This window comes from Panthera leo, chromosome C2, assembly GCF_018350215.1.
Source record: "Panthera leo isolate Ple1 chromosome C2, P.leo_Ple1_pat1.1, whole genome shotgun sequence".
Taxonomy (NCBI): Eukaryota; Metazoa; Chordata; class Mammalia; order Carnivora; family Felidae; genus Panthera; species Panthera leo.
In genome coordinates this window covers 67,278,342-67,306,158 of record NC_056687.1, presented here as the reverse complement: position 1 = coordinate 67,306,158, position 27,817 = coordinate 67,278,342, and the positions used below count along the sequence as shown (strand labels likewise).

Below are 27,817 nucleotides of genomic sequence, written 5' to 3'. Positions count from 1 at the left end.
GTGATACCCTACATTAATAAAAGAAAGTCTAAGAACCATATGATCCTGTCAATAGATGCAGAAAAAGCATTTAACAAAACACTGCATCCTTTCCTGATAAATACCCTCAAGAAGGTGGGATATATGGAACATACCTCAACATCATAAAGGCCATATATGAAAGACCAACAGCTAGTAACATTCTCAATTGGGAAAAACAGAGAGCTTTTCTCCTACAGTCGGGTATGAGACAAGGATGTCCACTCTCCCCATTACTATTTAATATAGTTGTAGAAGTCTTAGTCTCAGCAATCAGACAACAAAAAGAAATAAAAGGCATCGAAATTGGCAAGGAAAAAGTGCAACTTTCACTATTTGCAGATGACATGATATTCTATGTAGAAAACCTGAAAGACTCCACTAAAAAATTGCTAGAATTAATTCATGAATTCAGCAAAGTTGCAGGATATAAAATCAATGTGCAGAAATCTGTTGCATTTCTATATACCAATAATAAAGCAGCAGAAAAAGAAATCAAGGAATCGATCTCATTTGCAATTGCATTAACACAATGAGATATCTAGGAATAAACCTAACTAAAGAGGTAAAAGATGTATACTCTGAAAATTATAGAACACTTATGAAAGAAATTGAAGAGAACACAAAGAAATGGAAAAGCATTCCATACTCATGGATTGGAAGAACAAACATTATTAAAATGTCCATACTACTCAAAGCAATCTACACATTTTTTATATTAAATATAATTTATTGTCAAATTGGTTTCCATACAGCAATCTACACATTTAATGCAATCCCTATCAAAATACCACCAGCATTTTTCACAGAGCTAGATCAAATCTTAAAATTTGTATGGAACCACAAAAAACTCCAGATAGCCAAAGCAATCCTGTAAAAGAAAAACAAAACTGGAAGCATCATGATTCTGGATTTCAAGCTGTATTACAAAGCTGTAGGCATCAAGACAATATGGTACTGGCACAAAAACAGACACATAGATTAATGGAACAGAACAGAGAACCCAGAAATGGATCCACAACTATACTGCCAACTAATCTTTGACAAAGCAGGAAATAATATCCAATGGGAAAAAGTATTTTCAACAAATGGTGTTAGGAAAACTGGATGGCAACATGTAGAAGAATGAAACTAGGCCACTTTCTTACACCATACACAAAAGTAAATTCAAAATGGATGAAAGACCCAAATGTGTGACAGGAAACCATCAAAATCCTACAGGATAAAACAGGTAGCAAACTTCTTTGACCTCAGCTGAAGAAACTTCTTACTAGACATGTCGCTGAAGGCAAGGGAAACAAAAGCCAACAGGAACTATTGGGACTTCACGATAAAAGTCTTCTGCACAGTAAAGGAAACGATCAACACAACTAAAAGGCATCCTACAGAATGGGAGAAGATATTTGAAAATGGCATAACTAATAAATGTTAGTACCAAAAATCTATAAATAACATATCAAACTCAACACCCAAAAACCAAATAACTCAGTTAAAAAATGGGCAGAATACATGCATAGACACTTTTCCAAAAAAGACATCCAGATGGCTAACAGACACATGAAAAGATGTTTAACATCACTCATCATCAGGAAAACAAAAAAATAAACACAATGAAATACCACCTCGCACCTGTCAAAATGGCTAAAATTAACAATGCAAGATATAACAGGTATTGGTGAGGATGCAGAGAAAGGGGAACCCTCATGCACTGTTGGTGGGAATGCAAACTGGTGCAGACACTCCTGAGAATAGTATGGAGGTTCTTTATGAAAGTAAAAATAGAACTACCCTACAGTCTAGCAATTGCACTATTAGGTATTTACCCAAAGGATACAAAATACAGATTCAAAGGGGTACATGCACCCCAATGTTAATAGCAGCATTATCAACAATAGCCAAACTATGGAGAGAGCCCAACTGTCCATAAACTGATGAACAGATAAAGATTTGGGGTGTGTGTGTGTGTGTGTGTGTGTGTGTGTGTATACTATATATATATAGTGGAATATTAGCCATCAAAAAGAATGAAATTTTGCCATTTGCAATCATATGGATGGAGCCAGAATGTATTATGCTAAGCGAAATAAGTTAATCAGAGAAAGACAAATACCATATGATTTAACTCATGTGGAATTTAAGAAACACGACAAATGAACATATGAAAGGAAGGGGAAAAGAGAAGAGAGGGAAACAAACCACAAGATACTCTTAATGATAGAGAATAAACTATGGGTTGATGGAGGGAGGTGGGTGGGAGATGGGCTGGATGGGTGGTGGGTACTAAGGAAGGCACTTATTGTGATGAACACTGAATGTTTTACGTAAATGATGGGTCACTGGATTCTACTCCTGAAACCAATATTGCATTATATGTTAACTAACTAAAATTTTTTAAAAAGAGAGAAAAATGTTAAGAATCCTGCTTCTTACATGAAATCCACCGAATTTTAAGTATTGTCAACTAATAATGATTATTATTACTTTTGTCAGTCCTGTGCAGGCCAAACAAAATAGGACTATGGAAAAAACTGGGCCCCCAAGCTCCAATTTATGATGTTTACTTTAAATGCTTATTAGATCCTGGCATTCAGAAACAATATGTATGACTTCTATCCTGAGTAGCATACAAAAAACAGAACAAACAAAAAGTAGAATAATAACAGGAATACAAGTGTTATGGGTTGAATTGCATCCCCTTAAAACTCATATGTTGAGGGGCGCCTGGGTGGCGCAGTCGGTTAAGCGTCCGACTTCAGCCAGGTCACGATCTCGCGGTCTGTGAGTTCGAGCCCCGCGTCAGGCTCTGGGCTGATGGCTCGGAGCCTGGAGCCTGTTTCCGATTCTGTGTCTCCCTCTCTCTCTGCCCCTCCCCCGTTCATGCTCTGTCTCTCTCTGTCCCAAAAATAAATAAAAAACGTTGAAAAAAAAAAAAAAAAAAAAAAAAAAACTCATATGTTGAAGTCCTAACCCTAACTGAGTCCTGAGAATGTGACCTTACTTGGATATAGGTTTGTTGCAGATATAATTAGTCATGTGAAAATGGGGTCATTAGGGTGGGTTCTAATCCACTGTGGCTGGTATTCTCGTAAAAAAGAATGTTGGACACAGACAAGCCTTCTCTTGAAGGCAGAGATTGGGGTGATTCTTCTACATATCAAGGAATACCAAATGTTGCCAGAAAACCACTAGAAGCTAGAGGAGAAAGGGGCGCCTGGGTGGCTCAGTCAGTTGAGCATTCAGCTCAGGTCATGATCTCACAGTTTGTGAGTTTGAGCCCCATGTTGGGCTCTGTGCTGATAGCTTGTAGCCTGAAGCCTGCTTCGGATTCTGTGTCCCCCGCCTGCCCCCTCACAAGCACAATGATATATTATTCACATCTACTAGGATGGGTATAAAAAAGACAGAAAAAAAGTGTTGGTGAAGATGAGGAGGAATTTCAACCTTCATACACTATTGGTGGGAATGTAAAATGGAATTCATTTTGGAAAAGTTCGTAGTGGTGCCTCAGATGGTTAAAACTTAGAGTTACCATGTGACCCAGAAATTCCACTCATACATATACACCCAAGAGAAATGGAAATGTCCATGCAAAAACTTGTACATGAATGTTCATAACAACATTATTTATAATAGTGAAAAGGTAGAAACAACCCAACTGTCCATTAACTGATGAATTGACAAATAAAATGTGTTACATCTATATAATGGAATATTAATTAATAGTAACAAGAAATGAAGCACCGATACATCCTACAACATGAATGAACCTTGGAAAATATGCCAAATGAAAGAATCCAGACACAAAAGTCCACCTATTATATCATTCTATATTTCTATTATATGCCTATTGCCTATGTTATCTCTTTTAATGTCCCTTATAGAGACCTTAATAGACTTTCTAAAGTCCCAAAAGAACCTATCACTTTACACTAGAAATAAGTATGTGACCCTGCACCAACATACAGTTTTCTTTGGATCCCAGGATAAATACAGATACAGATAATAAATATATAGATATAAATATAGATACAGATATATAGAAGGAGAGAGTAGGGTGGTCATGAGTTACTTACATTAGTAATAACAAACAGATAAGTTGCACCAAAGTCTAGTAGACCCATATTCAGTAAAAAGTCCTTATCTTCTGTTCTACAATGTACTGCAGCATATCTGGAACAGGACAATTTTAGTTAGAATAAACACCACATTTATTCTAGAAAATGCATTCCCATCTCCAGGGAAAGAGTGACCTCATCTCTCTATTCATGATGAGTCAAGCAGCAAAGCTACCATTTCTCTTTGAAAAGAAGTCTCTAGGAGTGATTGATTTTAATGCCAGGTTTTTCTGACCCTGATCTGAGCTCTTCATTGTCTGTCAGGTAGTTTTTTTTTAACCTTATGCCTGAATAAAGAAGGCACAAATCATCTTCTTTTGTGGACTTCAGGCCCTCAGTCTTCTCATCCAAGCCTTATGTGTTTTTCTCATCCAAGTCTTAAGAATTAGTGAAACAGTATAAAACAGGAAACCTGAGTATACTCAAAATCAATCCCCACACCTATATGCAAAGAAAACATTTAAAAAACAATTGTTATATGTAGGGTGCCATTCCAGAAGACTCTGTTGTGCTATTTGGAACGCAACTGAATTTTATTTGTACGATGACATTGGGCCAGTGGAATAAAATGAAATTGCAAAAACGAAAAATAAAAATAAAAATAAAAAACAATTGTTGATAGAAGTAAAAGGTCCACAAGGGTAATGCTCTTACTCTCCACTTTGTACAGTTATGTAAGCAGACACACCATAGTCTTCACCAACACTGAGGAAGATATCTGTAGTCAGGGAGATGTTGACTTCTTTGTGTAATGTATTAATAAACCTAAGGGTAGAGACATTGTCACACATCAGACAAACCCTCCCAAACAGGGACACCTGTTTACCGCTATATTCCCAGTGCCTAGAACAGTTTTTGGCACACAATAGCAACCACCTAATCTTGACAGCCATAAGCATGTGCATCTCTCTATTTCATGCCTGATTCCTGCTACAGAGACCAGTGACCTCTTGGGTTCTCTATCTCTGTAACTTTCCCTGGATACCTGACATGATTTTTGCCTTATCTGGATTCAAAACCAAAGGTGTTACCTTTACTACACCATAGGGCTTCTACAGGTTTACAAAAAACTATGCTTTAAAAACACAGTAACAATAAGGGATATTCAACCACCAACCATGAAGAAAGGATTATTTGCTCACTTTTAAATTTTTCTCTGGTGATCACAGAGAGGGAAGTACTCAGTTATTTTCCTGAGAGCAAGATAAGTGGATAAAATTCAACAAAAAGGGATGTACACATTAGAGCACCAGGGACATATACAGATACAGGGTCATCTTTTAATACCACATGCGAAAGCAAACCTGTCTCTCATTGTCCTGGAAAATGCCTCTGATACCCATGCCCTTGATATTATAGGAGAGAGAATCTCTGTACAAGACAAATAGAATGTGAGGCTACTCTATCTGAAGCCCCACAGATCAGAAGAGAGACCAAGATTCAAAACAGAGTGGCCTGGGGTCTCCTTGACATCCAAACCTCACAGTTGTCATCCCATTGGCTGTTTTGTTTTCTTCATCCTTCACCTGTAATAGAGGAAAGTAAAAATCAGTTACTGGTGACAACAAGGAACTGATAGTCAGAAATCTGATCATCAGGCATATCTTTGGTAAGATATAAATGATCCAGTCAAAAAAAGATAACAGTTTGGAACCTAGATCATTCCTCAACTTACCATCATGCTGGAAATATTTTTTCCATCTTCTCGAAGGATCAGACTGTACCAGTTCTTCTCCTTCACAGAATGTTTAGTGTAGACGGACAGATTATGATATTTTAGGTAGAAGTGGAAATCCTGGCTTTTTGTCTTTAGGTGGAGTTGGGCATAGTGTGGCATCTTCTGTGGAATGAAGAAATTGTCATGCTCAACTTCTGATGCATTGTAGACATCACAGTCTCATAGCATCCCAGGGCAGGTGAGCTCATCAGATACTTTCAACTTTGCCCTTTAACCTAGTAATTCTGTTTTTAGGAATATGCTATATTAGAGTAATTGGAGGCATGCATAAAGATTTATAGTAAGGATGTTCATTATAGGATTATGTATAATAAAAAAATCTTAAATACCTATAAGGATATACCTCAGTAAACTATGATATATCCATAAAATGGAATATCATGTGTCCATTAAAATCATGCTCTCGACAAAGAAGGATGATTATGATATGGTTAATGTTAAGAAAAAAATCAAAGTTCAACACAGCATGTAGAGTTTGAGTACTTTTTAAAAACGTATTTATTCATTTATACAAAAATGCTTAACTGATCATCTCTGGGTAGTGGAATTACAGGTGATTTTTATGTCCTTCTACATACTCTTCAGTTTTCAACAATAGATGTATATTATTTTTATTATTAAAAACAATATCTTAAAATAAATATTTCAGAATATTTACAGTAATATTAGTGAAAATATACAAGCCAAATCCTTCCAGAGGATGTGATATTAGGAAGCAGTTTGAAATAACAATACAAATGACAACCCACTGAGAGCTTACAATGTCCCTGACACTAAGTGCTTTACATATAATATTTATCCTTACAACAGCTTATGGCATAAAAATTATTGCCATTTTACAGATGATGAAACTGAGATTTAGAGATAAAGTATCTTGTTCAGGGTCTTATAGCTATGGAATGGCAGAACCAGGAATTGGACTAGGGCCAGTTTGACTCCACAAGTGTGTGCTTCTAACCACTATATTATGCTGTCACCTTGATGCATAATCTGAATGTGTTTCTTTTTTAAAAAATTTGTTTAGTGTTTATTTATTTTTGAGAGAGAGACAGACAGAGGTGAGCCGGGGAGGGGCAGAGAGACAGGGAGACACAGAATCCAAAGCAGGCTCCAGGCTCTGAGCTGTCAGCACAGAGCCCGACATGGGGATCGAACTCACCAACCAGAAGATCATAACCTGAACCGAAGTTCAGGATGCTTAACCAACTGAGCCACCGAGGTGTCCCTGAATGTGTTTCTAATTAATTCAAGTCCATATCTCACCTGAAAGGATCTGAGGGACTCTTCCAGCAGAGTATTGTTTTCATCTCCCAGTACTGTCACCTTCACCTCATCATCTGCCAGATTCAAGACTTGCAGGAAAATCTCTTGAGGACCGGGCTGCGGTGGGGTCATTCTCTTAGGACATAGAATGCATGTCAGAATTACCAACAAATAACCCTTCAAATACAATGAGAACACATAGCTCTGTCCTATCTCTGACAGCCTAGTCCATCTAGTCAAGAGGACAGTTTTCTCCCTCTGAAGAGTATTTGGCTTAGAAAACTCTGAAGGCAGTTTGGAGGGGGAAGCACCAGCTCAGTGTAGCAAGCACTGATGCTACGTAACAAACTCCATGCTTTTTGACTCAGTTGTGTCCTCATACATCATTCCCCAATAATGGCTATTCCATCTGCCAAATATTCAAAAGCCTGTGTTCCCAAAGGGATGACTAGATACCTTGGATATTAGTGTTTGGGAATTCCTTGACAATATACTCTGAAACACTCAGGTGGGAGGTGGGTGTCATTTTACATTGCTGTTCTACCCTTGTATCTACTCGTTTACCACGGATAGGTATGATGCACCCTCTTTAGATCAGGTACTGTCTAGATCAGGTACTGACTGTGCTAGGTCCCAGGCAACCAGGATTGAACAAATCAGAAGAGTGAATACCATAGATATGGTCTTGCCCTCATGGAGCTTTAGATTTATTGAACTCACATTAATTTTTAACTCTACAGCTGCTGCAACTGCAAACGCCAGGCTTGCTAGGATCATACCAACAGCCATTTTCCTAAGTGATCTGCAGAGGAAAGGGAGAGACAATATATCTAAACTTTAAATCTAAACCCTCTAAGCCTACCATTAAAGACCTTTCCTGATTTGGTCCCAGCTACTCCTCACACTGAAGAGTTATCTGTTAATGCCCCACATTTTCCCACATCAACTTTTGTTTATGATGGTCTTTCTATACATTATGTCATCATAACCAAAAATAATAGTAGTGCAGCCAGATATATTGAACATTTGCTATATGCCAGGCACTATACATTTTTACCTCATTTTCTTCTTCTTCATAAGTCTTATTTCCCTGGCACTTTGTTTCCCTTCTTACTGCACTTAATATATATCACATTGTGTAATAATTATCTTGCATGTGTTCTACCTCCTTTATTAAACAGTGAACTCCTTCAGGGCTGGATCTATGCTGTTATATTTGCATGGCATTGGTGCTGAACTCAATAATATCTGCTCAATCAATGAGTAAATGAAAAAAGACCATTTGAATACATTTGAATATGATAATGTGGTCATCAAAAAGAAATTGCTATTAAATCAGGAATTAGAGGAGGCTGGAAAACCCTCTGGTCAAATTTACAAAGAATAACACTTCTTTTCTTTTTAAGTTTTTATTTATATTCCAGTTAGTTAACACACAGTGTAATATTAGTTTCATGTCTACAATATTCAACATTTCCATACAACACCCGGTGCTCCTATTTAGAATGGGGCGAAAGCAGTAATTAGGGACAACTCTATTCCCACTCTTACTAGATACCCACTTTGTTTCATATAGACAGTAGAAGATTTAAAGGGATTAGTTGTCATGATAGGCTTTATACTTTGAAGAGGCAACATTCAAGAATAAAGCAACAAGTTGATTTAGGATTCTATTCTCACATACTTTTGACTTTCCATGAAGCTTAGATCTACCTCTTCAACATCACACAGTTCAGTCCGCAATAATGGCTTGGACTGTCTATAATAAGAATTAGTTAGCTCTAATTCCCATCCTCCAGTATCAATAGGCATTTAGTTTAACTTAGATACATAGAAGCAGAAAAATTATAAACCAAAACAAATCATGACTAAGTAGAAAAGTACTGACATTAAACTTTTATCAAGCTGAGCAAATATTAAGTCAGTTTAAATAACAAAGGCATAGTGAGCACTTACGAGAAGTTAATTCCACATTTGGAAACCAGCCGATAAATGACAAGGTCAAACAATGGAATGAAGATAAGAACCAGAAGGGGATTTAGTACCTGTAACATCATGGTAAAAAGGATTAATTACACATATTCTTCTACCTCAAGTGTAAGTATGTGCTCTCATTTGCTTGTGTGTACTCTAACGTTCAAACATAGTTTCATTGTACTAAGTATGGAATGATTCCACCTCTCTCAGTCCTTTATACCCAGGACTCTATTTGCCCTGCATAGCACCTCAGCTTCTCAATATCCCACAGAACAAATTTCACTCTGAACCTGTTTTTCTGTCCAATCAGTTGGGAATTTTTCCCTCCCAATTTCACTTATCTTTTCCTGTTCCACAGCCCAAGGGAAAATGTGAAGGAGAGAAGGAGAGAAGGAAGAATTGGGGATTATTAAACAAGGGCTAAAAAAAGAACTGGGAGTCACCAAATTGTGTTTTACTCACACAACAAAGCCTTACACTTTCTTGGACAATATTTCCAAAATACTGTCTTGACATGGAAAAAAAAAACCCGAGCTTATACTTCTCTTGCGAGATCAAAATTCACTCTACTTGGAAGTGGGCAGGATGTGAAAGAGAAGTGTGGGGCAAAAGGAGAATATTTTCACCCCTATCCTTAATCCTCCTCAGCATACAAGGAAACAAACATCCAGTTATATTTGGTAATCCTGATATTACAGGTAGAAGTATAGATAAGGAAAGCCATAAATCCCCATGAGTATAGAGAAAACTCCTACCTGCATCTGGTCAGGCTGAAGCACAAAAACACCCTGAAAAATTATAATAAATTACACTTGGATGGTGGCTAAAGACAAGAATAGCTTAGATCAAAAATATTGCTAATTAGTAGGAGAGATACATAAGATAAAATTCACCAGGTCTTTAGTTCAGGGCCATGGTTGAGCTTCTAAGGGTATTTGGGGAAACAGACTGGGAATGGCTTCAGGCAATGCTTGCTGAAGGCAGGTAGGCCTAAAGGAGAATTTTCTTTTTCGGTGTACTATGGTTTTCTTGAGAGAGAGTAGAGTCAGTGTGTTTTTGTTAATTTCAGTGACTGCAGTTGTAGGTGATAATGTGCAGAACACAATGTTATGGTTAGGATAATGACTTCCACTAACACACAGTGTTTCCAAAGTTGTTCTCCAGGGGTCAACGAGAGAACAACCATAGTAAATTCTGGACAACCAGAGAAAGGGAAAAGGTAAAATTATAGTTTGCAGGCTCCAAATAGACTGGTTAATAAAATCTTGGTATCATTCCACCCTGCCCTCTTCACAACTGAGATGGTAGAAAAACAATATAATAATCTAAGTAGAACAACTGAGAGCCTAGATGAGACTCTGAGTTTGCTAAAGAATGGAGATTGGAAAAACAAAACAATGTTTACAACTTTCCCATTCCTCGTCCATGTACAAAGTACCACATTTCTAGGTCCTCTACACGAACCTGGGATGGGCTAAATGTGTAGTGGCACCAATCAAATCCGATGCTACTATGCCCCAGGAAGGCTTAGATGGGAGAAAACATTCTCTATCCCAAGTCTCTATCATTTCATTCACTCTCTTCTCACTACTTCCTTGTATACATTTAAACCTTTCCATCTTTATATTCCTGATTTCTAAAGAGAAGATTCTGTGTTTTTATTTCTAGACTAGCTTTTTAAATTTTGCCTACTCAGTACCTTCATGTTAAAGGCACCTCTCTTATGATCTTAAGTCAGTTTTCAGGCAAAAACACAAAGAAATTAATTTTTCCCTAATATGGATTATAAAGAAAATAATAGACTTCTCTGGAAAATCTTTTCTCACCAGATTCCCATTCATCCTTGTGGCTTGCAAGGTCCATCGTGAGCCCTAGGGGTGACAGATGCTATTATGAGAAATTCCTTTCCTGTGAGAGGAAAGGGGCTGGAATAAGGAGTTGTTTTCAAAAGAACCATTCTTACCTGCTGATCCAAAAGAGCCCAGAACATGGGAAGTGGGATATATAGGAATAGTACCCTGGTCAGTGCCTTCACATCCATAATGAGCTGCTTCTGCAAGAAAGGGAAAGAAGGAACAGGCTGAATTTCTAGAGTTGGTTTTCTTGTTTAGAGTAGAAATGTCCCAGAACAGTAAGAGAAGAAGTCAAATGCAGTAAGAGGGAATCAGTTTGGACATTGAAAATCTCCATGGAGGCATAAGATATTTCTGCACTTCCAACTTACTGGGTATTTCTCAGCTGCCCAGTCCAGCCAGTGCTGTCGCTTAGGAATGTCCCCAGAGCGGTTGTTGAAACGGTTGGAAATAGCAAACTAGGGCAGAGCATAAATATCAGAGCATAGATACCAGAGCATAGATATCAGAAGTGTGACAAAAAGAAAGCCTCCCATGCCTTTTCTAATTCATTATCCCTTCCCTCAGATACACATACTTTAATTGACTTACTCCAACCCTTTGATTTCATCAGACATTGAATACAGAATATTTCAGATATAATTTTAAACTATTCCTGCATCCTATTGGCAACATATATTACATATACACATTTCAGAAGTTTTTTGTCAATTTACAAAAATGGTTACATTATATTTTTTACTTAATGGTTAAGTAGAGACACAGAGGAAGACTGATTAATCTCAGTTTGCCAAAAGGTACAGAAGTAGAACAGAGTCATTGGGAAAAATGTATACCCATGTTTGAAGGCCTATATGCTCAGCATAGCATCTCTCTCCCATTGATTGAAAAAGGCAGGTAAACAATTCACTCACCCAGATACACTTGACAACTTGACTCACTATGTTTCCTTCAGGAGGTGGTTTTCTGTATATTTTGCTTCCCATTGCAAACACAACTGCAGTTGATACACGAACAAGGTTCTTAGCTTCTCATTCAGCACATTCAGTATGTCAGTACTAAGGACAGGCTGCTGACGTGTTAGGAGTGACTGGCAAAGCTTATAAAGGGAGGGGACTGAGTTAAACTTCCTGACTTTGGAATTACACAAATTATGGGATCCCAGAGAAGAATAAAATGGTCAATAGTTAAGAGAAGTAATCTGTTGAGACTTTCTTGTGCCACAGAAATCAAAGTCATTTCTGAATTCTCTCTTTTTCTTCCATCTCTACATCTGATATGTTACCCACTTTAATTGAGACTCTCTTCAACATATTTCCTATCTGCCCCTTTTTTGTATTACTACTGCTAGGACTCTTGTTTAGTACCTTGGAACCTCTACCCTGGATTATTAAAATGGCTACCAACTAGTTTTTCAATCCCTGGTCTCTTCCTTCTCTTATCTGATGCCAAATTAAAACCTTATTTCTAGGACCTACCTAAAAAGCCCAAACTCCTGGCATGAAAGCTCTTCCCAAATTCATTATTATCCTCATGGCTATTATTATCACTATCCATCTATTGAAGGTTTACTATTATATGCAAAGTGTTAAGCATTTTATATATATTAACAGATTTAACCGGAAAAATATGTACTACTCTCTCCATTTTATTGCAGAAATTGAAGATAAAAGAAATTAAGCAATTTGTACAGATTACATAGTTATAAAATGCCAGAAACTGTATTTTTGACCTGAGATTTGTCTGACTCAAAAATAATATATGCTGTTAACAACCATAAAGCATCTCATTCACTCATTCTTACACTAGACACTTTGCTAGATAAAAAAAGACATGGCCCCTGTGGAGCTCACCTCAATCTACTATTTCCTACTTTATGTTTCATTATTTCCCATTAGGTACTCTACACTCTAACCACTATTCATAATTCTTACAAAAATAATTCTGTGCTATTACTGTACTTGAGCTCATTCTCTTTTCCTTACCCCGTATTCTTTAACCACATCTTCACAGCTAATTATAAGTGAATTTTATTTTCTTATTTTTTTCTACATTCCAACTAACCAGCAATTAGATGATATTATTTTTATAATTATGAAATACTAAATATTATTTTTTTCAAGCTTATGAACTAAATTCAGCAGGAAGACTCTATCTTGGTACTGTCCCAAATGTATTTCCCTCCTTAATGGATTTCCCAGCTCCAGCAAGATGTCCCTCTAGAAGTTCTTCTACCAAAGGTGTCTTTGTCAGTGACCAGCAGCACTTTGTAGTATCTTTATGCACCAGAATGCCTGAGTCCCCTTACTTTTCCTTACCTTAACTTTCTAAATTCTCTTATTCTCAGTCAGATTGCCTTTATCACTTTTTCTTCATTCATCCTCTGTTTCCCCAAAGCTTGTCCAAATAGCACGCTTTACTTACCACGGGCTTCTTATTGTTGACAGAAAAATGGCTAAGAGAAAGGATGCTAATCCTGGGAGACAAGTGGGCTGCAAAAGAGGTATCTAGACAAGAGGAAGATTTTGGAGGGGAAATAGACCACTCCTAAAACTAAGAATGATCCTAGAAAGAGGCTAGAAATATCAATAGTAGAGTGGACAGTGGACTGATAAAAGGAAGGCCAGGTAATTATATGGGTAAGATCACACTTAAATTTCAAAGCCACTTAACTGAAGAAGAGGAGTAGGAACCTTAAGTTTCTCTACTAATTCTTTCTTGCAGTAGATGATGTTGCCTCCTACTTCATAAAGAAAACACAAGCCTTCAAACAGGAATTGTCTCAACTTCCTGACACAAAATCTATTAATTTCTATATCTACAGCTATCCTCTTCTCCCTCCAGTTAGTTGAAGGTGATATTCCTCCTCTGTACAAAGGTAATTCTGCCATGTGTGCTTTCATACTGATTACACTGTCTTTTTCTCACATCTTCAACTTCTTTCTCTACTGGAGTCTTCCTAATGATATTCAAGCATGCCCAACATACTCTCTTGACTCCATGTCCCATTCAGCTATACATACCATTTTCCCTTTCTTACCTCTTATTCACTTCTCATTCTACTCTAATCTGTCTTGAATCCACCAATGTATCATGACTGATATCACCAAATTAGTGACCTTCTTGTTGCTATATTCAAAGGGGATTTTTCTCCCTTATCTCACTTTCCCACTTAGTAACATTTGTTACTCTGAACAATTCCCTTCTTGAAATCCTCTTAGAATCCAAGATAGAACCCCTACCATTTTAGCCATTCCTTCTTAGTCTCATTTGTGAGCTTTTTCTTTTTGCCTATCTTGTAATACTGGCATTCCTCAGGGCTCTAACGTAGCCCTCTTTTACTTTAGTTTTACTATCTCTTAGTTATTTAATCTATTTTTATAGCTTAATTGCTCTTCATACACTACTAGCTCCAGATCTTTATCTACAGCCCAAACATTTCTTCTGAGCTTTAAACCTGTATTTCCAGATAGCTCTTTGATAACCCCAATTACATTTTCAAAGACATCTAAAATGTAATGTATCCCAAACTAAATTCATTAGTGTAATGATCCCACTATCTACCTAATTGCTCAAGTCAGAACCCTAATATTCATTGATTTATCTTCTCCATCACTTCACATTTCTAATCATATCAAGTTTTGTCAATTTTACCAGGGCTGAGACTAGTCTGAGCTGAGTGAGACACTCACCTTGAGCACAAAATTTTAAATAATGCCAAGAATTCAGTAATCAAGATAAATAATATCCTTACTTCACCCTTAACCCATTCTTTCTCCACATTATGGTCAGAGACACCACTGAGAAATAAAAATCTAACAATCATTCCTCTGTTCAGAATCTTTTTGTAGCTCCCTAATATTTTGATAAAGTTCTAATTCCTTAAGACTTAAAAGGCCGTTCGTTATTTGGTTTTTGTCACTTTTTTTCTCTTCATCTTTCTCATTTATACCTGGGGCAATCTGGAATTCCTCTAAGGCCTTCAGATATGTCACAATTATCTCTCATTTCCTTGTCTTACAGATATCATGTCTTCTTTGATTAACTCCTGCTAATCTTTTAGGCCTCATCTTAGATACCATTTCTTTAGACAAACATTTTCTGAGCTTCAGAGTTTTAGTCAGACATCCCTCCTTCGTGTTCCTACAACCTTTTCTGTACCTCCCCCACTGTGACACTGATCATACTGTATGGTAAATTCCTGTTTACTATGTATGTCTCCCTTTTCCTGCTGGACTATATAAGTTTTTTGAAGGCATAAACTCTGTGGCTCTCTAATTCATCAATGTAACCCCAATTGCTACACAGGATTTGACACATAAAAGTTTCATTAAATAAATGTTTGTTGAATCAATGAATGAAAAGAATAGATGAATAAATTTATAGTGAAAGGCCAGAGAATTATTTATTCGTACCCAGAAAACTGAAGCAGCTAATAATGACAACTAACACTTGTTTAACATTTCATAGTTTATAAAACATTTAACTTATAGTATCTCTTTTTATCTTTATAATTATTCTGATGTGTTAATATTATTATTGTGCCATGATCCAGAGAAGGAGACATAGCACTAAGTGGAAAACCAGGATGATATTTGGGAAAATGTTTGGTTTCAAAGGGAGAAGGAAGCAGGGAATGTATTATCACAGCTCTCCCGGAATAACACAGAAGTTTCCTTGAAATTGGAATTAGAATCTGAGTATTACTATTAACCACCCCCTGGAAGAAAATAATCAGGACTGAACATTGACTCTTTGGGTTCTTTCTTCCTCTATTGAGTTCTTTATGTGTTGCGCTGGATATCTTCCAGGGGGGTGTCACCCAAAGACTCAGAGTGAGAACAGGTTTCCAGGTCAGTGATTAGGAACAATCACATCCAAGTTTCCCCTTAGAGTGCATAAACTAAGCAACACACACATCCTCTTTCCTCTTCCATTATTGGGTTGTCGGTGGTAAGGAGAATGCCACTTGATCTAACTTGCATCAGTTTCCACCTACTCATCCAACTCCCCTCATTCCCTTTGATCAAGAGAAAACTCCTTGGGAGCATTGAAGAGCAGGACAGAAATAGCAAAACCTAGAAACTACTTTAAAAGAATTAAAAATATCTTCCAATAACCAGATAAATAACTATCAGATGAAATAAGCTAGATTGAGAGAAAGGATTAATTATCTTCTTCGCTTCCTTACATATTGTAGTATAGAACGGTGGATCTCAGCCTTGACTACTCTTTAGAATCACCTAGATATTAAAAAAACTATGGATACCTAGCCTCCATCCTGCAGAGATATTGACTTAATTGCTCCAATATAAGGCACAGGGATTAGTCTTTTTAAAAGCTCCCCAGAAAACTTATTAGTTATATAACCTTGGGCATGTTTCTCCCTTTCCTTCCTTCTTTCCTTTGTGTCTTCTTTCTTTCTTTCTTTCTTTCTTTCTTTCTTTCTTTCTTTCTTTCTTCCTTGGTTTCTGACTTCATTCTGTTAATTTATCTCCAATGTCTAGAGAAAATCCCTACAATAACACTTACCTAATAGGGTTAGTGTGAGGACTGAATAAAATAGTGCTTAGATGATGCTTTTCATGTAGCAGGCATCAGTGATTATTAATTTCCTCTGTCCCAGTGTACTTACCAAGAGCTATCACCATTAGTAATCCTGGAACTCCAAAAGCCAATGCATAGCAGTCTTCCCCAAAACACTGCACATCTCCTAGGCCAGAAGAAAGTAACCTTGAATCTTGAATCTTTGGTGTTCTATTCTGCAAGCTCAAGTTTGTGAGGTCATAGACATAACCATCCTCTTTCTTCCCATCACCTCATCCATAATCTTTCTTTTGGGCCAGACAAATCAAGATTAAAAGAAATTCTCAGATTTTTAAGCCCTTGTAAAAGTAGAGGATGAAGAGCAGGAAGCCTTGAAAAGATTTTTGACTGGTCAGAGAAAACCTTACACAGGGCCCCTTAGAAAAGATCCTAACCTCTAAGCATGGGTGTGATAAATGTAGAAATCAAGCTCCCTGCATTGATGGAGAGGTAGAAGACTGAGAAATACCTAGTCCGTTCCTCTGCCTGAAAAACAAAAAAACAAAAAATAAGTGTGATGTGCCTCCTAGCTCATCTACCCTACATTCAGACTAAGCTGGAGGTACATGCACAGAAACAGATTCAGATATTGCCTCCATGATATCTGAAAAACATATTAGATATTTTAACACATAACCCATACAAACATTTACCCATCTTTCAAACCTAGTACAAGCATCTTTAACACTCTTATACCCCTCCTGGGAAAAAAATGATCATCCTATAATACTGTGCCACTTGTGTCCTATATATGTCCTAATATTAATTTCTTTCCATTAAATGTCTGTTTCATTCGGTAGGCTGAGAGTTCCTTTAGCACAGAAATCCTATCTTGCTCATTTTTGTGTTCCCTACTACCTAGCATAGTCCCTGACACATATTACAGACTCAACACATTTTTATAGACTGAATTAATTAAGTGAATGATTGAGTTAAATAATAGATTTTATGGAATGTGTGGTATAGGAATAGTACTAGAACATAGGACAGTGGGTTAAATTGTTGATCAAGCAGGGTAGTTCACCTAGTGCTTATGGGAAGTCTGCCAGAGAGTATAAAAGGAAGTCCGTGGGCTTAGAAGTGGTTGGTGGAAACTTGGACGTAGGTTTGTCTTATTATTCAAATATCTTTGCAGAGCAGTTACTGAATGAAACAACTTTAAAATATAGGCTTTTGTTTGTTTGTTTGTTTTTGTTGTTGTTGTTGTTTTTATTCATTATGCTTCATTCTGGTACCACAGATCTTTTCCTGACACGGTAGCACAATCTGCCCTTCCCTATTTTCTGTTTACAGTGTTTGGTTCCTCTTCTGGTCCCCTTTTAAATCTATTCCACTCACCTATTTGTACAGTTCATTGTGCCTAGAATCCCAAAGGTTGCCAAAGGTCGGTATTTCTCCAAAGTCAGCAAGCAATTATGATCTATGGTACCCCGGGCAGATAGGGAATATAAAATAATAACTCAAGTGGTCCGAAGGGGAGGAGATACACAAGAAGCAGGACACAGAGAAAGAACAGAGAGACAAAAACCAGAAACATGAGAAATTGCTATAGATGAGGGAATAATACATGAAGACAGACAAAAAAGAAAAGTGAGAGCAAAAGAGAGAAAGCCAAAAATGTTGCCTATTTAAAAATAGACTACTTTCCCTGCCTAATTATCAAGCTTCCTCGTTTAGGCCCATTTGCAGCTTATTCATACCTGTTCCCCGCCCTCCCCCCCCCCCATTAATAGTGGAAAGTAGGAAAAGAGGAAATGATCATTCAGACAAGTTCATCTATAGAATCTCATTCTATTTTATTCTGAACGATCATTTCCCCCTTTCATAGAATTTCAGCCAGATGTACTTAAATCATCTCTACACTGCTTATTATCTCCCATTCTCGAAGTACTTGCCAAGGTTCTTCTCAAATACTTCAAGTGAGAGTAAACTCACTGCTTCAAACTCTTTTGGAATTTTTCCTTCCATCAAGCAAAAAACTTCCTATAGCTTTCACCCACTAGTTCTGATTTAATTACTATCAATATTTATAGACAGTTATAATATTCTCTTTAATTCTTATGTAGGCTGAATATCTCCAATTCTTTCAACCTTTCTTCATAAGATGTGTCTTAGTCCATTCACCACCCTGGTTACTTTCCTTTGAACATGTTTCAGTGTTTCAATTAATGACCAGTACCCAGCACCTAATAGAACTGACCTGTGGATTACTTCAATCTTGGCAAATAGCTACCTGCTAGGTACCTTTTTAATGCCTGCTCTACGTTCTTGAAAACACAGAAATAACAGGTCTCTTACATGTTTTTCTTCAAACTGGTCTCCACCAAAAGCTGCCACGCAGGGCTTGATACCTCCTGTCCCCAAAGCTATTAGACTCAGGCCAACCAATGATAAGACTCTGAAATGGAGAGGTAAGGATATAACCATATTGATATGAAGCACAACTGCAGAAATTGAATGTACAAGAGCAAAGATTCCTTTCACACTTCTTTACATTTCTGCAGGCACTTTCCATCTGCCTTCATTCCTCGGGGAGACCCAGAGACACTTAAAATATTTATGACCTTTGAGCCTCTGCCAGAAAGTATGCATTGCAAGGGGGCATTTTGTCCCTGAGAGCTCCATTTACCCTTTGTGTGCAATAGATAGAAGCAGATACTGAAGGAATTCCACAGTTAAAGCACTGTTTTCAATCTTGTCTTAATTTAAGGAATATACCAACAGAAGGGCCTTATAAACACCTATCCCATATACCCTTCCTAACCACAAAACAAAATGTTAAAATTCTTTATGATTAATAGGAGAAGTGTCACTTTTTGTTGGGACACTGAGAAGGAGGTATCTAATATTTATTAAATTTTAAAATTCTTAATTCATTAGATAAATACATGTATAGGCAGATTATAAACATGAATACATATGATCTACTTCTTGAACAACTGTAACCCTCCTCTTTACTGACTGAATCAACTGACATCAGTATGTATCAAATGCCTCTGGCCTAATAAACATCAATAGCTTAAATAAAGAGGGATAGAGCAATTGGAATATATGGAACTTAAATGAAAATAATCCAAGCTTTGAATAGGATTTCTGCAATGCACACTATAAAGAAATATTATGCACATTTTTAGTCCTAGCAAAGTACAGATGTATGGGTGGGTGAATAAGTGGGGAAATATGAGGGGCATCAAGTTTTAATAATTGTCTCTAAGAGGGGTGCCTGGGTGGCTCAGTCAATTAAGGGTCCAACTTCTGCTCAGGTCATGATCTCACAGTCCCTGAATTTGAGCCCACGACAGGCTCTGTGCTGACAGCTCAGAGCCTGGAGCCATATTCATATTCTGTGTCTCCCTCTCTCTGCTCCTCCCCTGCTCATGCTCTGTCTCTCTCTGTCTCAAAAATAAACAAAAACTTAAAAAAATTAAAAAAAATAATTGTCTTTAAGAATATGATGAGTTTTTATGAAAAGGAAACTAGCTAGGCATTCTACAAGTCTCCAAATGTTTAATAAAAACAAATGAGGACAGCTAAAGTAGGCAAGAGTTCAACTGATCACAAAATAATTTTTTTTTCTCAACCACTTTGGTAATAAAACAATAGGTTGGAAAATAAAGGGACATCTCTGGTAAGAAAATAGAAAATAACCTGTAATGAATGTGTGAGACATTGACCTGTCTAATGAAAGAAAAGTTGTTCAGTTTATTCCATGATTTTACTCACGTGTGTACCATTTGTCCCCCCAGTATTGGTAAGGCACCCAAGGACTTGACCACATGGCCAAGCACATACACCAAGGAGAGATAGATGATTGTCCTGTTGAGAGAGTTAAATCAGTCAGTCTACAAACAGAATCGAGAGAGTTGAGTAATACAGACTCAGAATTCATACTGTTCTCAGTGCCAGAATAAATGGAATGGAAGGAGGAAGGGGAGGAGGAGGAAAGAATTACCTGAGAAATGTACATAGATATAGGAGTGGTAAATGAAGTAAACAAACCAGAAAAAAGAGAGAGCAACTCTTTACCCGGTAGTGTTAGAGGTAATGGACATTCCCTTCAAGCTTTTTTCTCATATATGACATGTCCTTTTCCCCACTCACTCTACACTGGTTGGATCCACTGGTTGGATCCACATCCACTGGTTGGATTTGCAGCAAATGACGTTTTAAACTATGAGAACCAGGACAATAGGTTACTTTGACCAGAGGTGTTGTTATCAAGGAATGTCTTTGGCACTAGAAATCAATAGGAATCAAGAAAAAAACTGCAGGTAAATAGGAAAAAAGAATGAGTAACATAAAGAACTTTCTCTAAACCCAACCAATGGGATGGATAAAAAGGCTCTCAGGTTCAGCCTGATTACTCGAACACTTGGGTTAATTGTAACCCCTACCACAGTTACTTCATGTTCAGGTTATCAAGGGTAAGAAAGGAGTCAGGGACTATGAAGAGACTGCCCAGTGATAAAGGTCATGCAGTTGGTAGGGACTTCTTGGGTTGTTTTTCCAAGAAATCTGAATGGCAAATAGGAAGTGGAACAGCGAAGAATTCCAGGAAGAACATATGTAGAGATTTACACACTAAAATATAACACACTACTACCTTTATGATATATTCCTTATGTGCATTACCATGCCAGCATTCTCTTTAAATATAAGTAGAATGTTAGTACTAGAAAGAACCTTGGAGATTATATAGTTTACACCTGTGGTTTTAAAGTGTTATATGCTAATGTGGAATATAAAGAATGAAATGAAAGTATCAGACAGAGGCTGGATATGCCATCAATCTCAGGTTGTGGATTTCTTATTCTAAATGCCTACTCTCTTTCAGTTGGTTCTCCAGGGAAGGGACCTTAGAAGGTTTATAATGGCAAGTAGGGTATAAGAAGTTGGGTGACTAATCCAGGGCATTAATTGCGTATGACAATTAATATCAAAGGAAGGGGACAGGCTTTCCCAAAAGGCATGTAGCATCTTCTGGAGAAGAGTTTTCTTTGTTGGAATAAAAAGAATAAATAGAAGGGGAATGAAAAAGGACTGAAAAAAAGGCCAGTTATCATGAACCCAAAAGAGATGATCTCTGCGAGAAAAAAACAAAAGAAGTGTAAGCTGGAATAATAGAGTCTGAGTAGGGAGATCAGAGCAATATCAGATTGTTGGACTAAATGGATAAAGGAAGTATAAGTGGTTTAGAAAGAAAATAAGCAACATTTTAGGTGAAAGGCTCAGGAAATTAGTCTAGGATATGAAGAATATAAGAGGAAGCTAATGGTAGGAAACTTTAACAGAAAGAGAAAGAAGTCAAGATAGACTTGGACATTCTGCATTTGAAAGGGGGTCATTGAAATCCTAACCACAGGAAACAAAAGTTTTCTGGATAGACTTGACCAATCTTTCATTTGCAAATGAGGAAGGTGAAATCCTGAGAGGTCGAAGAACCTTCCTAGAGTGACATTCTAATTAATTAGTATTAGGGTTAGGTATAGAACTTCTACTTTCTAACTTACAGCCCAGTGTTCCTTCAGTTTTAATATAGACAAGTTAATGTGGAAAAGGAAAGGAAAGAGGGAGAGGTTTTAAGTTTTATTTCACGACCAGAGCCATTTTTAATGAGAGTTTAGGAACTGAGAAGGAGTATGTGCAGTGATGGCAGAGAAAGAAACCTAGCATGAAGAGGGGCAGCTCTGATGAGACAAAAAATATAGGAGAGGGAAAAAACATGCTATATACCTATTCAGAGAAAGAGAAAGGTGATGGTAGTAAACACATTCATTAAGAGAGTGGCTGTAAGTCCAAACCAATAGGCATGGGGACACAGAGCATAAAAATCACACTAGAGACTATGACTAAAAATGTTTGGCTCTCTTAAAAGCAACTTGACATAAAAAAAAAAAAAAGCATTCTAGCATGTAGTTAGCCCTCTCAGTAGATGTTTATAGAAATCATGAAAAGCCATATCCATGCTTCAATTTTAAAGGAAGTCATTTTAAAAATAAATAAAAGTACTAGGGCATTTATGGGAGTCTTTTATTCTATAACTGAATAAAGATCATGACTTATACTTTTTATTCTGCATATAGTACCAATCTCCTATCTGGATGGACTTGGTAACCAATATTACATAAGTAGCAAACATAATCCACCATCTTTCTCTCGAGTCAAGAAACTGTATTCACTACTGTGTTATGGTTGTAGTCATATATTAAATGCTAAGTAAACACTTTAGAACAATGAATATATATAAGCCAAGTGAGATATAAACCAATGTTTACTAGAAAGGATTCCTTGGAATACTAGGTCCACAAAATATCCTGAAAAAATATTCCATTGTGAAATAAGTTTGGGAATTACTACATACCATAACACAGCATAACATAATCACTACATAACATAACATAACAATTTCTTGTTAATTGTACAGTGTGTATTAGCATGTTAAAGGCTATAAGAAGTCATGCAGTAAAGAAATCTTTTTAACTTTGTTCAGCCTAGCATTTTCCAAACTTATTTGACTATGAGAGCTTTATCTTCCTATATTATACTCATTGTATCCTATCAACCTATTTCAACAAAATGCTCTTTGAGAAATACTAATTAAGACAAATCCATAGATGACAAAGCCATAGAAAATAAGTTGGGAATGGATAGCCAAGATCCATTCATTTCTAGCCTATGAGGATAATGTTGTAGGGGAAACTATAACATCCCATACATGTCTCTTGGTGCTATTTTCAGAGACTTAAAAGGTGCAGAACTGAATAGACCATCAGTGTAATTCATGAATATATTATATTCTTAAGAAACAAACCACAGAAAGAGTTTAGAGAAAAGAAACAGTAAAACAGCTAAAAAGGGGGACTCATAAGAATATACTAAAGGAGTTGGGATGATTCGCTCTGGAGAAGAGATGGAGAGTATATGAAGTAACTACACTGAGGTCTCTAAAATTATAAATTTTCTGGTGGGTAGCAATCTTTATCATCCCTGAGATTATAACAAGAATTGGTCTTAAACTATAGAATGGGAGATTAAAATTAGATTTAAGAAAAATAAAAATAAAACAATTCCTGATTGAAAAGGATGCAAAAAAAAAAAAAAGGAAGAAAACTGATAATGAAGAGAGATAGTCTTTCTGTGTTGTCAATCTTAAAGAGATACATATTTGTCATGGATGACACAAGTATATTTTTGCTTGGAAGCAAGCAGCAAGAAGTGGAAAAATCTCTGCACAATTAATCTGCAATGTAGGGATGTGACCGCCCATCTTCCTTACTTGAATTTTCCCAGCCATGAGTCAGCAATGGCTGCTCCCAGGATGGGAGTGAAATAACAGAGGCTGCTGAAGGCATGGTATATAGATGTGGAGGTGTCTTCATTCCAGTGCAGGAAATACAGGAAATACAGGGTCAGCACAGCTGAGGTGAAAAGGGATAAAGAAAACAAGACAGATACATTAAAATGATTCATGGAGAAGTATATTTCAGCTCTGGTCTTTGAAGGTGATCTTGACCTTCAACACTACTATCAGTGAAGTGACTGAGGAGTGACTGTCAGGCAATAGAAGCAGGGACCATGGACATTGTGGGAGTGAATGAGGCTATGCTTAGTGTACAAATGTGGTATTTCTCCCTTAAGTCCATGTACATACATAGCATTTAAGCCAATCCCAAAGATGCTTCCAATGTCACGGCCTTCTCCTTCTCAACAATAGACCTGAGAAACAGGTCTGTTCATAGACCTGAGAAACATGTATGAAAATAGAAGGAAGTTTTCACACTTATATTCTTACAGACTGTTTTCTGGTATCTGTAAGGCCTTTCTGTTCTTGGCTTGTCACTAGGTGAAATCCCATGCAGTATTTATTGGCAATGTTTGCCAGAGGAAAAGATCAATATGGATAAAGGTAGAAAGTGTGGATAAGGGAAATAAGTACATAAAGAAGACCACGTGTTTCCCAACATGGGGTGAGGGTGAGTGGAGAAGAGAAAGAATTTGGGACACAAAATTACCTTTCATGCCATAATAGGAAAAACGCTCACAGAATTCATTCACCACAATGAAGGCAATGCTCAGTGGATAGTTGGAGCCACAAATTTTCTATGAAATAAAAAGGCAGTGGTTCAAGCATGAGCTTTTCCCCTCTATTTAATCACTAGATTGCTCTATGACACACAAATTCATTTACTTGAAATCATCATGATAGGTAACGTGAAGCAAAGGCCCCTACTCTTCATGAAACAGCTATTATCACACTAAAAAGTACTTGTATTGCTGACTTAGGAGTAATAGAAGCTATTTTGAATATTACTTTGTTCCTCATTCATTTAACATGGAACTGCTCAGACATTCCTTGACCCTACATACCAGGACCTCCCATCTACCTACAAGCAACTGAAAAGCCTGGGGCTCTGAGTAGGAGAATAATCATACTTATTTCTAAGAGCAGAACAAAGAATTAGCCTATAGAGCACTTGACATCCAAGCAGTTACATTTAAATGGGTACTTTTCTTAAAGTTTATTTATTTATTTATTTTGAGAGAGAGAGCACGAGTCGGGGAGGAGCAGAGAGGAGAAAGAGAGAATCCTAAGCAGACTCTGTGCTGCCAGTGGTATTTCTCCCAACATGGGGCTTGAACTCATGAAACTGAGATCATGACCTGAGCTGAAACCAAGAATTGAATGCTTAACCAACTGAGCCATCCAGGCGCCCCTGAAGCAGTTACTTTTAGAGGTCAATAACCTCCTTAGTTCTACTGTTTGAACTAACCTCTCTTGTTCCCACCTTCCCTGTTCATGATACCAGGAGGATCCTGGCAATATGATGGCTTACCATTCAGAGCCTGGTGGAACCAGGCTCAGAGTCCATCTAGATTCCTAAAGGTAAGCTGATTGATCACCTTGAACTTAGAGAGTTCTTAAATCTTATAACATTAAATGTCCACTCTTCCTATGAAAGTCATTCTATAACATTTTCTTGCTAATCCTATTGGACATTAAAAGGACTATATGCTGTATCAGTCAGTATATAAGGAATGTCATGTTTAATTTCAAATCCCTACCCATTATGATTGCCCAACTTACATGAGGTGGGGAGGGAGATATCTGTACTTTGGACAGTCAAATCTCATCATGAAATTTATATTGCCTCTTATTTCATAAGAAATAACATGCATCTTTGTAAGCAGCCTTAAATTTTCTGGGACCAGAAGAGATATAACTAAATAAATAGATGAAGTAATAAATTAATGTTTTCATTTTTTTTACCTATATAGATGGATATAAACAACCCTCCTAAATATTACTATATATTAATATATTAACTTGCTAAAAAGCTTCTTACTTTCCCATCTCACAGCTTGAGAATTATACAACCTAGAGTTTAGTTAATATACTTTACTGGCTATGTAATACCGTCACTGGCTGTGTTAACATATTAACTCTGGACATACTACTATACCTGTTTTTATGTTTACTTTCATTATTCCAAAGAAATAGGAATACTACCACCTCTTGGCACATAGTGAGAACTAACTAAATATTGGCTATTATTACTATATCCTCTCCACTTACAGGATTTTGATATGAAGGTTGAATGAGATAACGAATTTGGAAGTGTTTCACAAGTATATAATGCAAACATTATTACTTCTTTGTTTCTCTGTCCTGTTTCCACTGTAAACTGGCACACATAATAACAGACACTGCATCTATTCTAAAACTTTCCTTGGTGTCCAGCATAAGACTCTGAATCCAGGGGGAACGAAGGGCTGAGTTTTTATACTGGTAAAGAAAGAACAATTACACACAGTTCTCCAGGCAAGAATGCTTGCCAAGTTTCCCTGGATATTCAAATTGCTTCTTTTTTCACCCCAGAGAAACTCAGAATATACAATGAGATACAGCAAAGTCTTGTATCCCAGCTGAAGAAATCTCACTACCTCTTCCTACTGCTTCTTCTCCTAAGTAAAGAAAACTTCTGGTTAGATTTGGTTTTCAGGTTAATTCTAATTCCAAGTGAGAATAGTTTTTGATACCCTAATACAGCTCAGCCTGACACTCCAGAGGCCAAGAAGAACCAAAAGAGCAAGTCTGTTCCTGTCAGAAGCAGAATTAAATCTGGGGACTCACCGGAGGTGGCTTCTTTGGGAGGCTGAGGGGTTGAGGTGGTACCTCTTCAGTGGAGACAGGTGAAAACAGAGTTTCCTTGGACTCATTTTTCTGGAAGGGATTCATAGCTGGCTCCTTAGTCTCTCTCTCCTCAAGCATTTGGCTTCGGTAGGAAGTTGGGACAGCTGCCAGCCTACTGTGAAAACGGGCACTGGGAGTGGACTAGGTTTAACCCTGTGGGTGTCAGCTTCAGCAGCTGCCTGACCAAAAGCAAAGCACACAGCTATGGGAAAAGAAAGGGTTGGGTCTCAGAGGCTAGTTCAAAATAATGATTAAATAAAAGAGCTTGAGGAAGTAAGAAGAACACATCACAAGATGGGGCAAGACAATGCTGGAGAATTGCAAAAGAGTGCAAAATAGCTAAGAATACCATGCCTCAAGTATAGATTGATTTCAGGATCACAATAGCTGCCATTTATTGAACATCTATTATGGCCAACAATAATATATATGTATTACATATGTATTATATATATAATATCTATCTATCTATCTATCTATCTATCTATCTATCTATCTATCTATATTTTAATTCTTAGTACAATCCCCATTTTATAGGAACTAATGTCCCAACAGGTTGAGTAATTTGTCCAAAGTCGTGTGGTCAGTAAATGGCAGGTCTGGAATTTTAACTGCCATGAGAGATGGGAGATTCATATCAGTAATGCCTATGGACATTATTCAGGAATGGAGGGTATATGGAAATGGAAATGTAGGAATATAGGGGAATTGAAATGCACTGAAGAGAGAAAGTAATCACGAAATTGAATTTGGAAATATAGAAAAGATGTTGATTTTGGTTTTCAACATAGTAAAGTTCAACTAGAACTATCCTATAAACAGTTAAAGAGGTGGAGCTAACGAAAATCAGAGAAAAGGGTTGGTGATGTACATTTGGAAATCACTCTTCTTCGCTAAATTCAGCCCTTGTGTTTTCATCACTTCAGGATGAATCCATCATTTTATGAATAAAGGAAATCCAATCTGAGCAAAAATTATGAACTGGTCACTTTCTAGATATGATTGCAATCACGATTTTCATCAATACTTAGTGATGATGACAGACGTATTTTATACAGTAAGTCAATGGGGAACA

General features: G+C 37.1%; 1 protein-coding gene across 1 annotated transcript in view; it reads right to left on the bottom strand.

The window, feature by feature from the left end:
- Window positions 1-26,940, bottom strand: part of SLC15A2 (solute carrier family 15 member 2) — a 35,274-nt gene extending 8,334 nt beyond the window's left edge. Inside the window, exons 1-19 of the mRNA XM_042956041.1 lie at window positions 26,683-26,940; window positions 24,563-24,650; window positions 23,827-23,968; window positions 20,274-20,366; window positions 18,849-18,948; window positions 16,946-17,036; window positions 16,600-16,677; window positions 11,879-11,961; window positions 11,336-11,422; window positions 11,075-11,164; window positions 10,938-10,982; window positions 9,867-9,899; window positions 9,091-9,179; window positions 7,855-7,936; window positions 7,135-7,269; window positions 5,809-5,973; window positions 5,613-5,659; window positions 4,788-4,898; window positions 4,092-4,188 (exon numbers count right to left, since the gene is read on the bottom strand). Of these exons, the coding sequence (XP_042811975.1) occupies window positions 4,092-4,188; window positions 4,788-4,898; window positions 5,613-5,659; window positions 5,809-5,973; window positions 7,135-7,269; window positions 7,855-7,936; window positions 9,091-9,179; window positions 9,867-9,899; window positions 10,938-10,982; window positions 11,075-11,164; window positions 11,336-11,422; window positions 11,879-11,961; window positions 16,600-16,677; window positions 16,946-17,036; window positions 18,849-18,948; window positions 20,274-20,366; window positions 23,827-23,968; window positions 24,563-24,650; window positions 26,683-26,820 (1,794 nt within the window). The 5' untranslated portion in view covers window positions 26,821-26,940. The remainder of the gene's footprint in view (window positions 1-4,091; window positions 4,189-4,787; window positions 4,899-5,612; window positions 5,660-5,808; window positions 5,974-7,134; window positions 7,270-7,854; window positions 7,937-9,090; window positions 9,180-9,866; window positions 9,900-10,937; window positions 10,983-11,074; window positions 11,165-11,335; window positions 11,423-11,878; window positions 11,962-16,599; window positions 16,678-16,945; window positions 17,037-18,848; window positions 18,949-20,273; window positions 20,367-23,826; window positions 23,969-24,562; window positions 24,651-26,682) is intronic.
- Between the last annotated feature and the right edge of the window lie 877 nt (window positions 26,941-27,817).